Below are 17,716 nucleotides of genomic sequence, written 5' to 3'. Positions count from 1 at the left end.
TTGTTGCTCTGGCAGTTCTGTTGGGCATCAAGGATGGTGTTGGGGGATAGGAGCACTTGGAACATGGGAAGGTTCTCAGTCCCTCTGTTTCAGATCAGTGTGGGTCAGCACCTCCTGCCTGAAAACCACTTTAGTGAATGTCCAGGTAATGTCTGGACAAAAAACTGAGCTGGAGGGTGGACTAGGAAATGTTTGGTTGGTTCCACAGTGTAGCTAGCTTATCTCTTATTTCCCCATTTCCTTCCTCTTTCTAACTTCCCTTTGGTCCCCCCCTTTGGTATTTCACTGTACCTCAGTGCAGCCACCCCAGGGTGCCCCAGCTGAGCTGAACACGAGCCATGCACAAGGCTTGGGTGCAAGGGGACTGAGCCCCAGCTGAAACTGCAGCTGTGCTTTGGTCCTGCAGGCGGCTGAACAGATGTTCATGAACCTCTCAGTGTTCAACTGACTTGCACATCCAAACCTCTAAATACATTATTAGTGTCTTTGCAACAGCTGTGTGCAGTGACCAGGAAAGGAGGAATCAGTGTGGCCAAGGAAGAACCAAAAGCAGGCCAAAAAAGTGTTGGAGTTTCTTCAGGCCTGCTGCAAAGTGAGGAGGCTGGAGCAAGCTACAATTATTTGAGTGGACTAGAGGTACAGGAGAAATAAATCCCTGTGAGCAGGGAAATACTTAAAAACAGCTGGACCAGTGCCCACTCGGTGCTGCTGTGTGGTTGCCTTGAGAAAGTAATTTTTGTTGTTGTTTTGACCTGTACAAATGCTGTAAAGTTAAATAAAATTTGCATTTTACCCTTTGGGGTAGAAATCCTGTAGCAGTTGTGAATGAGCTATGGTAAGAGACACTTACAGTGCTGGACAGGCATATTGAAAGGACTGGTAAGCTACAGAGCTTTGGTTGTGTCCTTTCCCTGGCAGCTGGGACAGTGCAGGAATTCTGCATTGACACAGCCCTTGCAGCCCTTCTGAGACAGGAAAACCCAAAACCAGGCATTGTTGGAACACGATGAAGCTCTTGTTGTGGCTGCTTGTTGTCACCATAGGTTATCTTTTCATTTTCCAGCTGTTCACACCTACATGCTCTTCATTGTTTTAATCTGCAGAAAACAAACCCCAGGCCTTCTCCCACAGCTTTGCTCAGTGCTGGGTCAGGTCCTGAATCTCAGCATTGTCCCAGGTGTGAAGTGGAGGAAAACAATGGGACAGGGCAGATCTCCAACTCATTAGATCTCTCCTGCCCAGGGCATTTTGGTACCCTCATGCAGGAACTTCCAGCTGCAGAACCAAGGAGCTGTATGCTGGGGAGATGAGGTTGTTCCTCAGCATGGTTGGAGCTGAGAGAACTCATCTGTGCATGGCTACTGTGGGTAATTAGGTGGATCTTGATTAGATTCCCAGATTCATCTGAGTAGGAAAGCACCCAGACAGATGATGGAGTCCAAGTCAATGGCCCAGACAGGAACTGAAACTTTGGTATTATGACCAACTGAGCTAATCTCGGATTAGTGCTGTGGCCTGGGTGACTCAGAACAGCCTCAACTGTTCCTTGTTCCAGTGTTGTTCCATCTCACAAAGCCTTCATTTTAACAAAAACAAACTGATCAGAGTCCTTGGTGATCTTTTCCTCAAACAGAAAAGGGTGTGGCTGGGCCTCGAGGGAAATAAAGGCATTGGGATGGAAATGGAGTGGGAGGCAGAGCTGGGGGTGTCAGAGGTAAAAATCGATAAAGCTAATTTAATAATGTATAAAAATAATTGTAAAAATTAATAAAAAAGATATTTTATTTTGTGATCGAAAATATGATCCTTGATAGCCACAGTCAGAGACAGCATCAAGCTTGGGTGAACCTTGGACCTCCCTCTGTTCACAAATGCCATCTCCAGGGCTGATTTACACAGTTTTTTCTGCCTGAGGCAGAGGTGCCCCTATTCTTTTGTCACTCTGCATATGCATGAAAGTCTTTTCTCTGTGCAGGGCTGGACAATGCTGTTTCTGGGAGTGTTGATGTCGAGTTAGGGGAATCCGGTATTCAGATGTATGTTCCTGACGACTCTGGTTATCTTGATTGAAGATACTTATTGTGAAAAACAACAATCACTTGTTTTTAAAATTTTGAAAATTCAATAGTAATAAAATGGTTATAAAAATAGTATTACATTAGAGTAATAATAATTTGGACACTTTGAATTAGGACAATAGGAGACAATAGAAACAAAGAGTATGGACAGTCCGGGCACCTTTTTCTGGGCAGCAGAGCTCAAAAAAGGACCCCCGTTAACAGAGGATTAACCCTTGAAAGCAACATCCTGTTGCATATTCATACACCTCATACATGATGCATAAATTCCATTCAAACACAGGATTCTGTCTGGGCAGTGTCAGCTTCTTCCTCTGGATCCTGACAGCGCCTTCGATGCGGAAAGAAGTTGGTTTCTTCTGATAATGGAGCAATAAATTCTTTTTCTCTGAAAGATTCAGGTGTCCTGTGGCTGCTATCTTGCTGCAAGTCCTTTCTTTAAAAAAAGTATCCTACATAGCATAGTTTATATTTTAACATTTTTTATAACCAAAAACTATATTTAACACACTACTTAAGAGAATTAATACAGCATTACTTTCTAACACAACACATATAATATTCATTTTAATATTTGCGAAAAGCCAGTCATAAAACACGCATTTTTCACAGTAATATCTGTAGTTAATGATGTCACCAAATAGTAAAACCAACTAAAATCAGCCCCAAATATTGAGCTGCTCTTTGTTTTTCCTTGAACTCCAAGCCTGATTCTCCGTTTCCCTGCAGATCTTGGGAAATGTTTCTGAGTTCCAGCGAGTTGTCAACGTGCTGCAGGAGGGGGTGGACTTCGATATTGATGTCAACGCATCTGTCTTTGAAACAAACATTCGAGGTGAGCTGGGGTTTTCTGGGGGTCTGTGTTGGATAAAATACGCATTTTTCACACTTACCAGGTGTTCATCGCTGTTGGGTGTTCCCTGGATAGCCCCGGGAAAGGCCCATCTCCGCACCGTCCTTTCGCTTGCTAATGAGGCTTTCTTTCCTCGCTGCCATCTGGAATTTCACAATTTTGATGTGTCAATCTGTCTCCTGAATGTCAGTGGTCTTAGGCTTTTGGATTTTTGTTACATTCACAATTTTATTAACAACTTTATTTCACATTATTTCCTATAAACACGAATTATCCCACACCACACACCACACGGGGAAGCAGCAGCGCGGCCAGGCCGCAGCTCCCATCGCTCCCTCCCACACGGCGGGCGCCCCTTCCGGCCGCCATGTTGGCGCGTCCCGCGGCTGCGCGCTCGGCGGAGCGGCCCAAGGGGAGGGCTCGCTGTTTGTGTCCCCAGCGCGGAGGCCATGGCGGCCGTGGCGGGGGCCGGCACGGGGCCCGGCTCCGGTACCGGCACCGGCGGCACCCGCGCCCCCACCACCAACATCTTAGCACAGCTGCGGCACGGGCAGCTGAGCGGCCGCGGGCTGACCCGCGGGGCGCAGGTAACGTGGGAGCTGGGCCGGCCGGGCGGAGCGGGGAGGCCGCGGGGCCTGCGGGGTTTGTGGGGTTTGGGGCCGGGGGTTCAGCGCCTCCTGCGCTGCCAGGGAGAGCCCGGCTTGCCCAGCGAGGCCTGCTCGGGTAAAACGGCGGCTCCCAGGCCGGGCTCGGCGCTCCGGAGCTCCCCGGGTTTTGCCCCGGTGCCTTCGGGCTCCGAGCGCCGCCTCACCGGGCTCTGCCCTCTCGGGCAGGCCCGAGGAGCAGCGCAGGATTTTGCCTCTTCGCTCGGTGTGGCCTTCCCTGCAAAGAAAGGAAGCTGTGCCTGGGACTGTAACAATGCAGCATCGAAATTTAAACGTATTTCCTGCACAAAGGCAGCCTCGTGGTTTTAGGGCTTAGGAGACATTTTAGCTCTCTAACGCAGGTGGTTTTATGAGAAACTGCCTCAAGTCTGTTTCTTATTTGTCATCTTTCCCAGTTGATGATGCTGGGAAATACCAAGGAGTGAAATCAGTTCCTTACCCCGGGCCTGTGCCTGTCGTGTGCTGATACTTTTTTAGGAAAAACTGCTCAAGGATAGTGGACTGTTAATTTCTTTTTATGGAGAATAATTGGCATTTTTCTTGCACGTTAAATGCAAAATGGTGCAAAGACTTGGAAAATGAAGCGTGAGGTACAGAACTTGCGTTCAGGTTATGATTTATTGAGCTGAAGTATCTTAAGAGAGGTGAGATGGAATAAAAAATGGCATTTCTTTAATTTACTAGTGCAGACAACAGCATTTTTCTTGATAAACAAGGATTCTGAGCAATTATTAAGAGAAGATTTTTTTATGCCTTTTCAGGACTACCTAAAAACAGAGACCAGACAAAATTAGGGAATAAAGAGCAGTTATATTTATTGAAGGGCCTTCAGGTACATACAGGGCAGACAAAGCCCCCCAATTCCACCCAAAAATGGATCACAGGTCACGGGTTTTACACTTTGATAAGTTTGGTCCATTTGCATATTGGGGGTTAATCTTCCAATTCCAGCTCCAGGTAATGAAGTCATTTACCCCAGGTTTGCTCCCCCAACTCACTTTTGTTTCCATCTCTGGGCCCTGAGGCAGTGAGGTGTCCTTGATTGCCAGGCCTGCAGAGGAATTGTTGTGTCTGCCCAAACTGGGAAAGCAGCAGCTCACACTGAGTGTGGGGTTTGGAGTTATACACTAAAGAATAGCAGTTACAAATATATGGAAAATAGAAAAGCTCAAATCTTAAAGGCACCATATTCATCATGAATGTCCATGCCTCATTCTCTAGCAGAGAGGTAAAAGAGCAGGTATCTTTTTACAGCTATTTTGTCCTTTTTTTGCTTCTTCCTCAGCTACTAGTTTGGATAATCCTTAAGAAGAGCCAGTAATTTGCATCAGTATAAACCTGTATTGACTCTTCTCCTTGGGATTGATTTAGGATTGGACAAACTTTGTCTCACTGAATTCCCTGCCCACCTCTGCACTCTTTCTTTCATGCACCTCCTCAGCCACTACAGTTTCAGTCAGGTGAACCTGGACCAACCTTATGCACCTCTGTTGTCTGTAGGATGGTGCTTCCATCTCTGGGCTTTGGTTTGCTTGAAAAATGCAGTGATACTCTTTTCATTTTGAGCTTTTAAGCTTTTATAGCAATCAAGGAAACCTCTACTTGTTGCATCCTCCTTATAATGCCCAGAATTTACGTGGGTTTTTGTTCCTGGGGTTTGGTTTGGTTTTGCTTGAAAAATTCTAGCATCCTTGTGCTGCCCTGAGAGTTAAAGCTTGGACCCATACAGCTTCCACAATTTCATAAATGCTATAGGGGGATATTTTAAATCATTTTGTGTGAGAGCATGGAGTGACAGGACAAGGGGGAATGGTTTCAAATTGACAGAGGGCAGGGTTGGATGGGATATCGGGAAGGAATTCTGCCTTGTGAGGGTGGGCAGGCCCTGGCACAGGTGCCCAGAGCAGCTGTGGCTGCCCCTGGATCCCTGGCAGTGCCCAAGGCCAGATTGGACAGGGCTTGGAACAATCTGGGACAGTGGAAGGTGTCCCTGCCATGGCAGGAGATGGCACTGGATGAGCTTTAAGGTCCTTCCCAATCCAAACCATTCTGTGATTCACTTAAACTCAAGCAGGGGAAATAAATCCCTGAATGATTTTGAACTTTATGAATTCTGTGTCTCTTTACTTTTACCTTGTATCAGTTTTTTGTTTGTAGACAATCTAAATATAAAACACTTTGATGTAACTTTTAGAGAAGCAGTTTTGGCTGCTTTCTTTTTTTTTAAGTTCTATTTTTTATCACAACATTCCCAGTTTTCCTGCAGTTGGCTCCTCAGTGGCAGTGTGGGAACCCTTGCTTACATTTCTGAGCTGATTTGTTCCTGCAGAGCCTGAGAGCAGGTCAGGTTGCTGTTTTGGGGTGTAGAGCAAGTCATGAGTGTCCTTGAAGCACTTCCTAGCTGTGTTTTGGAAGGAAGTTTTGTGTCATGTGCTGCCTGCACTGCACTGCTGGGAGGGGAAACCCTTCTCAAGATGTGAGTTCAGGGAGGTTTTGAGCACAGTTCTGTGCTGGGGTGCCTGCCATGGGCAGCAGTGGCATTTAGCCCTGAACAAAGCTTTGTGTGCTATTCTTAGGTGATCTCAAGATCCATTTTTGTATGGGGAAAGCAGGGGCTTAGCTATGAGCTGGGAAGGATCACTGCATCTAAAAGTTCACACTCTGATCTTACAGGGACATAAAAGCATTTTTGACAGCAGCAGCCCCCTGAATATGTGGCAGTTTTGAGGTCAGCTGAGTCTCTGAAATCTGGATCCCTGAGTGCTCCTGCTGTGCTCACCTACCCAGAACCCTTGGCTTCCTTGCCAATTCATGTCTTGCTTTATTATTAACAATAAATTACTCAGAGAAGGGCAGCAGAGCTGGAGAATCATATGGGGAGTGGCTGAGGGAGCTGGGAACGGGCTCAACCTGGAGAAAAGGAGGCTCAGAGGGAAATTCTGGCTCTGCACAACTCCTGACAGGAGGGGACAGCCAGGTGAGGGTTGGGGACAGAGACAGGACGAGAGGAAACAGCCTCAGGATGAGCCAGGGGAGGTTCAGCTTGGACAAGAGGAGGAATTTCTTAATGGAAAGGATGGATCAGGCAGGTTGGACAGCAAGAGGAGTTATGGAAAGGATGGACCAGGGAGGTTGGACAGCAGGAGAAGTTTCCCCATAGAAAGGATGGACCAGGCAGGTTGGACAGCAGGAGAAGTTTCCCCATAGAAAGGATGGACCAGGCATTGTCAGGGGCTGCCCAGGGTGATGGTGGAGTCCCCATCCCTGGAGAGTCCAAGGAACAATGGGGCTGGGTGATAGGGTGGGGATAAATCACAGGTTGGACTCTTGGTCCTGGAGGTCTTTTCCAATTTAAATGGTTCTGTGATAAGAAGTTGATTAGCTGGAGCAGATTTCAGTAGGTGCTGCCATTATTTGTTCTGTATCCATTTTACCCATATTGCTGGCATCAGCTGCTGCCCTGCACACAAGCCTCAGTCTTGGTATCACATTGCATAACCTTGGATCAGGATTTGCCCTGCCCTGAGCACAGTGCAAGGCGCTTTGCAGGTGCTGGTGAAGCAGTGGCAGAAGAATTTTCCAGAAGTGACACACTTCTAACAAGGAAGAATATTGGTTGTGAGGGGTTTGGTGTGTTGTCCTCCTTGGGGCACAGCTGTGCCATGGACCACAGGCTCTGGGACATTTGTGCTGCTGTTCCTTGAAAGCCAAGAACACTCTGGCTCAGCTGATCCAGCTCAAATCTGCTTAGCAAGAAGGTGCAGACTTCATCTGCTACAAGCTGTGAACAGCATGGATGTGGCATGAAACCAGAGGGTATTTGGTTGCAGCTCTGGGAATCCCTGTGGACAGAGCAGTGTGATAATGGACTGACCAAGGATTTGTTGGCAAACCAATGTGCTCCTGCTGCATTCTCAAGAGCTGGGAGTCAGCACTGCTCTCACCCTCATAGGATTGCCAGGGCTTAGCTGAAACAATCAGAATGAAAAAAAGGATCCATTTTTCCAGCTGTATTTCATGCTTTGCTATCCCTAGGAGCAGACACTTCCCCGAGCAGGATAGTCCCTATCCACTGTAAAAAAGCTCTGTGGAAGGAAAACATTTCTCCCTCAGACATCCAGATTTCAGGTTATCAGCAGGAGTAGCTTCCTAACCCTGAGAAAAGATTTTGGTTTTGAGTCAGTTTTTTGTCTCCTCCTTACAAGAGCACCAACAGAACAACATTCAGGTGAATATAATCCAGTTGAGGAGCTCTGATTGTGTGGGTGTTAGCAGGCTTAGGCTCTTCAGGGGAGGACAGTGAGGGAGTGTTGGAAAGCCTGGACATGCTTTTGTTATGTAACAACACCAGAGCTCTGTCATGCACTAGAAATGCTGCAAAAAGTGGCTGTGTTGGATTTAAGCTGTGTTGGTGTCTGATTTTTTTGTGTGGCTGAAGATGAGTGAGAAGAAAAATGTAGATGTGATACTCTTTATCCCTCTGCTTTTTCTTAGATAGCCCTACAGATTTTGTTTTCTTTCAAAATGAAATAAAGAAGAAACTTAGGAAGTTCTAAGGAAAAAGGAAAAGTAGTAACTAAGAAGTTAATCTAAGGAAAGATTAAGACTAAGTTTTTCTAAGGAAAAGTAGTAACTGAGAAGTTAATATAATTTTAGTATAATTATGCATATTAATTGATTTATTTTTCTCTGAGAGTAAGATCAGCAAAGCAAATATGAGTAGCTCTCTTCCGATCTGGTGGATCCTGTAGTGGGTTTGGAGAGCTGCTGGTATTAAAGGTCTGTGTTGGAATTGTCCTGTGGGGATTGGAGATTCAGGAGAGCTGTTCTTGTCTTCTCCCAGTTCTGGTGAGCAGGGCTGTGGTCTGGGAGCTGTGGGAATGGTTAGGCCTGGCTGGAAGCTCTGGCATGGCTTATCCCAGGACAATGAGTCCCTGGGTTCATGCCTGGCTTTTGGCTTGGCAGGAGAAGGGATGGGGGCCCATGCAGGGCTGGGGAGGATGGAGAAACAGGGAATCCAGCTGAGGGAATCCTGATCTGCACTTGTGAAATCAAGGAGCTGGAGAGAGGCTGGACATAAGTGCTGTTACATGGATTTCTCCCAGCAGAGTTTCCTTTCAGGATTAATGTTTGTGTTTGATCAGAGCTCAGCTGTGAGTGACCACGGTGTGCTCTGCCCTGGAGCTGCAGGGCTCAGCTTCTCCCTTGGAACACTTTCCAGCATTGCTCCATGGGCCAGCAGCTGTGTTCCTGCAGAGCTCTTGTGTTCAAACCAACACTTGCAGGGTCATTTGCCTTGGTTACAGGCTTTTGTGGGAAAAGTTGTGTGAGGGGGGAGACAGCTCAGCCAGGCTGATGGATGGTTGTTAGCACCTGGAAAGGAAAATGCAATGCAGGGCTGGAATGGTGGGGCACTCCCCAAAATCCTGAATAGTCATTCTCCTGGCAGTCTGTCAGAGATGACTTCCTAAGTTATTACTGTTCAGAGGAAAATTAAACATTTAATTGCACACATTTTAGTTTCCTGGGTTTTTTTGTAAAGGTACAGCTTTAAAGGCTTGAGGAAAGGATGTGCAAAGGCTTCAGTTTTATTAGGAATACAGAGAGACCATGTGCTTGCATCTCTTTGTCAACATCCATAATCTTGTGCCTGTTTGCTTTTAAACTTTCAAGACATTTGAATAGATACTTCAGAAGTGATCATGGAAAATCCTGAGAATGGAAATTCTGCTTTTTTAAAAAGCACTTCCAGTGTTAATTTGTGGTTGCAATGAGAAATGGAATTAAAGAAACCTTGTAAGTGATGTGTCATAGCTGTGAATTCTGTCACAGCAGGATCCCTTCAGTGCTGTGAAGGATGCCTGGACACCTGAATCACTGCTTTGCTTTCTGAAAGATGACAGCAAACACCTTCCTGCAGGGAGCACTCAGCAAGACAGTGGAATGTTTGAAGGGTAAAATGTGAACTAGAGACACAATTTTAGCAGGAGACTGTTTGCCCTGCCCTGGAGAGCAAAGGGAGGATTAACTCCTGGTATTTCTGCTGCTGTCACCCCTGCTGGTGGTCAGCAGTTTGGGGAAGACACAGAGAGGTGTCACTGAGCACAGCTCAGCTCAGGAAAATCAGAGGTTTGCTCTGTAGGGCAAGGAAAATTGTCACAGTGTGGGAACAGAGGTGGGAAGGAAAATCCTCTCTGCAAAGTGAAGGGATTTGGGAGCAACTTCATCTCCAAGAGATCTCAGGGCAGTAAGAAAGATTTTGGCAATGCTGAGCCAGGGCATGGACACAGAGCAGGGGGAAAGAGCTGTTCCTGTGCCTGGAGGATGGGCAAAGTGGAGGGGACAAGTAAAAAGGAGACAGACTGATCAAGGAATGGATTTAGGCAAATATTAATGTATAACTTCATGAAGATGCAGGTATTATTTGTAATTATTTATTGATTATCATGCAAATCAATGCCATCAGGGGAGGTTTAGGCTGGATGTTAGAAAAAAGGTTTTTCCTCCAGAGGGTGCCCTGGCTCCCCAGGGAATGGGCACAGCCTCAAGGCTGCCAGAGCTCCTGGAGTGTTTGGACAGGGATGCCCAGGGTGGGGTTGTTGGGGTGTCTGTGCAGGGACGGAAGCTGGGCTTGACAGTCCTTGTGTGTCCCTTCCAAGATGGGACATTCTGTGCTTCTTATCAATTTTAAAAGATTTAAAAGACAGTAGGATTAGAAAGAAATTTCAACTAAATACTTAGAGGTGTGTGCAGTGTCTTTTTTCAGCCCTTTGTATACTGTCAAGGAAAGTTATGCACAAAGTTACTTAAACTGTGTGGTTGGAAAGTGTTCCCATGGTAGTTATCAGTCTTTGGAGGAATCTCCTGGGAAATCCTGAGCTGCAGTTCCTTAGAAGTTTTAAAGAGAAAACCACACAGTCTGTTTTGCCTTGCAGACATGGCTGGGCTGGTGACACATTTTTTATCTCTGAATTTGAATCCTCTCCAAGGTCTGTGATTGCCCTTCCATTAAATGGCTTTGTGGCATGGCTGGAGCAGGGGGACATGGAGGTCCTGGTGAGGTGGGGATCACCTGGCTGGGGAGCAGCATTCAGGACACCACAGGTGTAAAAAAGGGGATTGTACAGACACCTTTGGACTGGGACACAGCTTGGGAGCTCTGGGTGAGCTGCTGTGTGCCACTGTGTATTCAGGGATCAGAACAGAACCACTCTGGAGAGCCCCAGTGGCTGCCCTCAGGTTTCTCTGTCTGTGAGCCAGAGCTGGGATGTGTTGCAGCAATCTGGGCAGTGATCTGTGCAGCCCTGGTGTTTGTTCCAGTGTGGTTTGCTGTGCCTGGCTCTTACAGAGGTTTGTGCTGCTGCTCCTGTTTTCTCAGAAGGGATCTTTATTCCCTAACATAATGTAATGCATGACAATTCCAAACCCAGCTGCCAGCACTTGGGGAGATCCTGGCTTTTCATGGATACCTCTTCCAGCTGGGCTGCTGCAGCCTCTGCTTCTTGCTAGATTTTACCTGACTTCACACATTTTGTTGCAAGATTTCAGGTATTTTATCCAGAGATTTTCGGTGAATGAAGAAAATCAGTGTTGGATTGCATTTTTTGTGCTTGAATGAAACCAAAAAATTCCACAGAGGAGAGGAGCCCCAAAAGACCCAGTGCTGATTTTGATGACTATTCAGTGAAATATCCTCAAGAAGAAAACCATTTTTGCTTATAAATGAAAAGCATTGACTAGCTGCTGTTATGGAAAACAGGAGATGCAGTTGTTAACCAAAATGGCTGTGAAGAAAGACAGCTCCACAGAGTCTGATTGAATTTTAATCCCTTCCCAGAATCCAAAAATCTTTGCATTGGCAAATACCACCCGGCCACAATGGAAATATCCAGAGCCAGGGTAGCCTCAAATACAGAGCAGAGCTTGCAGTGAAACCAAAGATGTGTTAAATCAAGAGCAAGAAAACCTTTTTTTAATTTTTTTTTTCTTTTGAAAGCAGATAAAAGATGATGAGAGCAAGGAAACATTTGCTTCACTCTTTGAGAATTTCAGTTCTGAAAGTTTCCTGTGGCTGCCTCTCAGAGCCTGGGGCAGGGAGAGGAAGCCCTGCTAGTACAGAAATGGGAGTGGAGATGGCTCAGATGGATCCTGCCCCAAACCAAGAAGCACACATGTGATTAACAGTGTGGTGTTAAACCCAGCACAAGGTTTTAATGTTAATTAAAGGCTTTTGGCCTTCCCTGAGAGCATTTAAGTGCTGAATTCTTCTCTGTGCTGCTGGAACCTGTGATGGAACCTGTGCATGTCATCCCTGCCTCTGGTATCTTCCACATCAGCTGGAGCTGGAGAGTTTGGACTCTTTCCCTGGCATTTTCTGTGTGTTCTGTGCACTCTGCCCAGCAATTAATCCCATTCCTCCCACTGCCTGTGGGTTTGTCCTCCTCCCACACCTGGGATGGGGCAGTGGCAGAGCTCCTTTGGCTCACTCTGTGCTTGGTTTCCCAAAGGGAAATGGAATCTGTGACTTCCAAGGAGCTGACCCAGAGCCCAGAGGATGAGAAGTGATTTTGGCTTTCTGGTTTGATCCTCTGCTGTTTCTCCTGCTCAGAAGGAAAGTGTGTCATTCTCCAGCAGTGCTGGTTGATTCCTCTAATTCAGAAAGCAGAGAAAAGTTAAAAACTGGAGAGAATTTTATGTCCCAAGTGTGCTCATGCTGCTTCAATCACTGCTTGTAGCAAGAAAACCTGGTACTTCAAGATCCTTGAAGTTCTTATTTATTTGAAATTCTTATTTACCTAAAAATTGAAGCATTTCATCAGGAAAAGAGTCCTGAGTACTTGGGAATCTTACAAAGAGGATGAGGACCCACATCAGCTACATTGCCAGGCTGAGTTCTCAGCTTGAATCAGTTCTCTGATCTTCCTGTATAACCAGAGAGCAAAGGGTTAAATTCTGCCAGGAGTTGGAGTATATTTGCATATAATTGTCTAATCAGGGATTGAATGGCCTTTTGGAATTGTGCACTGAGCTGTGTCTGAGAACCATGTCTTGGCTGAAAGAATAAGTGAGATTTAAGCAGCTTGGGAGGGAAATGTCACTGAACCCCAGAAAGGTGCAGAACAGCAGCTTAGGGGCTTGTCCTGGGATTGAGAGCCAGCCCACAAATGTGCCAGGGAGGCTCAGGCTGGGTACCAGGGAAAGGCTCTTCCCCAGAGGGTGCTGGCACTGCCCAGGCTCCCCAGGGAATGGGCACGGCCCCGAGGCTGCCAGAGCTCCAGGGGCTGCCAGGGGTGCCCGGGGTGGGGCTGTTGGGGTGTCTGTGCAGGGCTGGGGCTGCCCTGGGTGATCCTGGGGGTCCCTCCCAGCCCAGGACATTCTGTGTTCTAAGGTTTGCTTTGAGGTGCTGACCAGAGGATTGGGGTTTTCTTTATTTAGTTGTTTTTATTTGGAGAGCACATGAATCATTAGTAAATCCAAGCAAAAATCCTGCTGGAATTGTTTTCTGCTTTACTTCCTCCCTGTATAAGTCCCTGTACTGGGATTGGTGTAGGCACCTCTGAAGTACCAGAGAGGAAAGGAGTTAAAGTTGGATCAGCATTGACTGCATGGTGGATTTTAATTGAATGCCCTCAGCTCCTCATTGACAGATCTGGCATTAACCTGGAAGCATTCAGACTTCAAAGCATCTTTTGTGGATTTTGAGCAGAATATTTTAGTCTTGTGCTGCTACTTTTTTTTTTAGGTGTTAAACACGGTGATGAATATTAAGATTTTTTTTTAATTTTTTTTTTTACTTAGAGAAAAAGGAGTAACATTGAAGAAAGTTTAGACAGCTGTAGTAGCAAATGCCAAGTGTTCTTTTCTGTGGTTGCAGCCTGTTTTCAGGATAATGCCAGCATTGTTGTTCTGCTGATTTAGTTGGTGATCTCCTTTTACAACCAGCCCAAGACTACAGAGAGAATTTTCTCTCTCTGATATTTTCCTGCTTGTAAACCTTTGTGGTTTGGGTCATTGCTGTGACCAATGACTGCAGGGATTTGGCTGAGGAAATTCTCCTTTCTAGCTGAATGCATCAAGTAATGAAGCCTTCCCATCCTCAGCACTCCCCACCTCAGAGCAGTGTAATTTGAGAGGGTGTCAGGGCACCCATTTCCTCCTTCACTGACCTGTCAGCTGGAGCTCTGCTAATGGAATTGTTTAGAGACTAATGTGCTGCCGTTTTAAAATACACAGTCAATATAAAAATACAGAATGAGATTATGTACTCTAAATGACATCTGCTTTAAGCTCTGTGCTGCTTAAGATACTTTACATCTGTAAAATTCTGCAGCTGCCTGTCCTGCATAAATTACTGCATGGAAAGAGGTGCTGGATTGTCACTAAAGGACAGGAAACAACACTGCTCTCAAGGTAGAAAAAAGGAAATTTATTTTATTTATTTCTGACTCCAACATTTATAGATTTCCAAAAGTGACAGTGGATTGGAGGGTGACAGTGCCACCTCTCCAGTGACACTGTACAAACCAACAGTCCATCAAATTTCTCCTCCTCCATAAAAGAATACAAAACAATGAGTTACTTACAGAAAGTGTGTGAGAAAGTTTGCTACAAGATGTAAACATCAGAAAGCTTAGAAAATCTTAAAAAACCTGGGTGACACTGGGTTTTGTGAGCTCTTTTTCCAGGAAGGTGATAAGATTGTTTTCCTAGTTATGAAGCTCTGGACACATGAATCACATTCTTCCTCCTTTGCAGATCACAGAGGCCTTGTTGAAGGAGAGAGATAAGCAGGCAAAATGGAATGGGATCCCCTTGCTGTTGCAGAAGCTGTATGAGCACAGCCACCCAAACAGTGACTTCTCCCAGTGCCAAAGCATCCTAAAGGTACTGCCTGCACCCTTCTTCCTAAAGCTTCAGATGATTTTGTTGTGGTTTTCTTTAAAGTCTACTGTGCTCATACTGTATTAATTTCTTTAGCTGTCTGCATGGTGATATCTGTCAGAAATTGGCTGGTTGGTAAGAGCTGGGGGTGCAGGTGATGATTAGTCATACAGATAGTGGAAGATAATTGTGTTTACAGTGATGAGCAGTTTTCTTTTTGAAGCATCTCTTTATTTTTCTCCTACCTGCAGGAAATTTCTCCACTTCTCTCGATGGAAGCCATGGTTTATGTCACAGAAGACAGAAAAGCTGCTCAAGAGTCCAGTTTCCCCAACACATACACGTTTGATTTGTTTGGAGGAGTCGATGTGAGTGTGTTTTTTCAGTATCTAAAGATCTGCATGATAATCATCCCACTGAAAAATCTGTTCAGTGAGATCTTTAAAGCTTCTAAATGCAAGCTACAAATTTACCAATTTAATGTTAAGCATTAGAATTGTGCCACTTTCTGTTAATCAAAATTGGAAAAGGGTGTATTATTCAAGGTATTACATCCAAAGTGAGGTGTTTTGTTCTTATATGATACAGAATACCTGGCTGTTTCTTAAGTCAGTCTTTTTTTACCTTAAAAAAGATTAGACCTTTAGTTCTGAATGAAGACAGTTTCAAATGATTCCTGGTTGTGAGATAAAATAACACATTTGGCATTGGAGCAGTGAGAATTTCATTGGGGGATCTGTGGCAGTTTAGGCACACCAGGACTCTGTTTTAACCAGGTTGTTTGTGTTTATTGCTTCATCTCTGGCAAAGTTTTCAAGCAGAACTGGAAGGTTTCTGTGGACATTCTGGCAATTTATCATTTTGTTTATTTGCTTTAATTCTACATTGCACAAATACCCATTTGCTCTGTTTTATGGTGCCCAACTCTGGCTTGGCTTTCATTAGAAATGTATTATTTGTATTTTCCAGTGAACTAATTAACACTCTCTTTAGTTTAACCAAACAGATTTTGCTATTTATTTCTTGTCACATTTATTTTTTGTTATTTTGTCTTTGTAACAGAAATTACATTTTTGTTATTTTATTTTTTACACAAGTAAAAGCTTGCTTTAACTTAAAGCTGCTGTTGATGTTTTGAAATGAGCACTGGTTTAGTTGCTGCTGTCAGTTGAGGGCAAAAGCCTTCAGCTACCCAAACAAATGAGAACACTATGAAAATATTTTAAATTTCCCTTGTTTTTAAAGGAAAATAGTGGTAATTTTGTATAAATTATTTTAACATAGTGCACAGAATCTGTGTGTTTTGGGGACAAGTTTTTGGTTTGGTTGGTTGGGGCTTGGTTGGCATCTCCCTTGGGCTGGAGATGGTAAATATCAGATCCACTGTAATTACCTGGTGCTATGGTCAGAGATTTGGATTGAGGTGGGTTTAATGTGATTAAAGGCAGTGATGGAAGCCAGTGCTGTGTGTTTTCAAAAATCCTGCTCTAGGATCTGAAAGGGAAGAAGTTTGATCTGCTGGTGCTGTGTGTGCCACGTGCTGATTTATGTTGCAATATTTTGAGCTGTGGAACGTGAATAACTTTGAAGGGCACTCAGTTTGCTGTGTACTCTCTAGGCTACAGTGTGTGAGAGTTAAAATATTTTAGGATTCTGACAGCCTTTACATTGAGGAAGAACAAAACCAGCTCGGTGGCTCCTCCCTTTATATGAATCCATGTAAAATAAAGACTTCAGAGTGCAAATACACAAACCTCCTGGATTTTATACCTGAATGTAACCCCATCCCAAGAAACACAATCTCATAATTCCCTTTCTGCTTCTTCTGCCTCTGGTGAGATGCAGAAACCCCAAGAATTAAGGCATAAACCCCAAACTTTGACATGTGCATTCTCCTCCTAAAACAAACAATTAATATGAGATCTGTATTACTGCAGTCATTTTTCTCTACCCTATTAATGCTACAGCTACTGCTACAAATACTGCTAAAAATGTGTATTCCTCTTAAAAGCTGCCTATTTATTTGTTTGTTTGTTTGTTTATTTATTTGTTGGTGCTTTTAGTGTAGCTTCCAGTAATGTCAAGGTGGTTTCCTCTGTGTCTGGATCAATAGTTCATTAAAAGAAGATGGTACAAATAGATTAAGTTGTAAACTCTTAAATATCTTGTGAGTTGGCACTGATATTTATTACTGGGTGATGCCTGCATTGCTGTCAACAATTTTAAACTGAATTTTAAAACCAGCATCATTTGCAGTAGTTCTTGCAGAAGTCATCAGTTACTTCTGTTTGCCAACTTTCATTTTGAAATCAACTGCTGTTTTTTCAAAGGTTTTAAGCCAAACCAGTGGTACAGACTAGAACAACTAAAGTTCAGTTCTACATCAGTCAGAACCACAGTCCTGGACTTGGAAAGCTGATTGTTATATTCCTTAAATAGAAATATATATAAATATACATACAGGATCCTGGAGCTGCTAAATTCTGTCTGGACCTGAAATGTTTGTGAAGCCCAGCAAGATTTAGAGAAAGCCTTTGCAAAATTTGCATCTCTTTGCAGATTATTGCTAAAGATTCCTTCTTTTAAGAGATGTGTGATCACCATCCTTGATGTTATCTGGAGGCATGTGAAATTACATTCCTTGCAAGCTCAGATTCTTTAAAACTTGCCAGTGGGGGATTATTTTGTACAGCTCTTACTGTTTCTTCAGGGTAAATGCAACTATAATTTGTCAATATGATTTTGACACCAGTGGGGGTTTGATTGTAGAGCCTTCATTACTCATCTCTGACTTCAGCAGAAACAGGTTTGGGTTTGACATTGGCAAATTAATTGGTTATTTGTATCTCAGTGATCATTCCCTTAATTCCCTGTCTTATTTTTACAGCTTTTAGTAGAAATTCTCATGAGACCAACTCTTATTACACAGAAAAAGAAGCAGAAAAGTAAGTAAATAGGTGGTTTATCTCTTTCCCCAGTTATGCCTGATGGTTCTGCTTCAGACAGAAATTGTTCTATTTTTCTGTTATTCCCTTTCCATCCCAGCAATTTCCTGTTGATTCATTTAGGAATGAATCACTGTTTCTTTGTTCTCCCTGGTTCTGATTCGTGCTGGGATTTGGGAGAGTCACCTGTTTGTGGCACAGTTCTGGAGCTTCACACACTCAGCACAACAAACTTGACTCAAAGCACTAAATCTGCAGTCACTGGAAACTCCTCTTGTTCCTGTGGCTACAGCT

General features: G+C 44.4%; 1 protein-coding gene across 1 annotated transcript in view; it reads left to right on the top strand.

The window, feature by feature from the left end:
• Window positions 1–2,414: 2,414 nt before the first annotated feature.
• TRPC4AP (transient receptor potential cation channel subfamily C member 4 associated protein) overlaps window positions 2,415–17,716 on the top strand; it is a 36,841-nt gene continuing 21,539 nt past the window's right edge. Inside the window, exons 1-6 of the mRNA XM_054274924.1 lie at window positions 2,415–2,426; window positions 2,808–2,913; window positions 3,235–3,518; window positions 14,352–14,480; window positions 14,729–14,845; window positions 17,365–17,422. Of these exons, the coding sequence (XP_054130899.1) occupies window positions 2,415–2,426; window positions 2,808–2,913; window positions 3,235–3,518; window positions 14,352–14,480; window positions 14,729–14,845; window positions 17,365–17,422 (706 nt within the window). The remainder of the gene's footprint in view (window positions 2,427–2,807; window positions 2,914–3,234; window positions 3,519–14,351; window positions 14,481–14,728; window positions 14,846–17,364; window positions 17,423–17,716) is intronic.

Source organism: Melozone crissalis, unplaced genomic scaffold (genome assembly GCF_028551555.1).
Source record: "Melozone crissalis strain CALT ecotype California unplaced genomic scaffold, PUWL_Pcris_2 ptg000017l_1, whole genome shotgun sequence".
In the NCBI taxonomy this organism is placed as follows: domain Eukaryota; kingdom Metazoa; phylum Chordata; class Aves; order Passeriformes; family Passerellidae; genus Melozone; species Melozone crissalis.
Note: the sequence above shows the minus strand (reverse complement) of the source record. Positions and strands in the feature narration are given on the sequence as shown.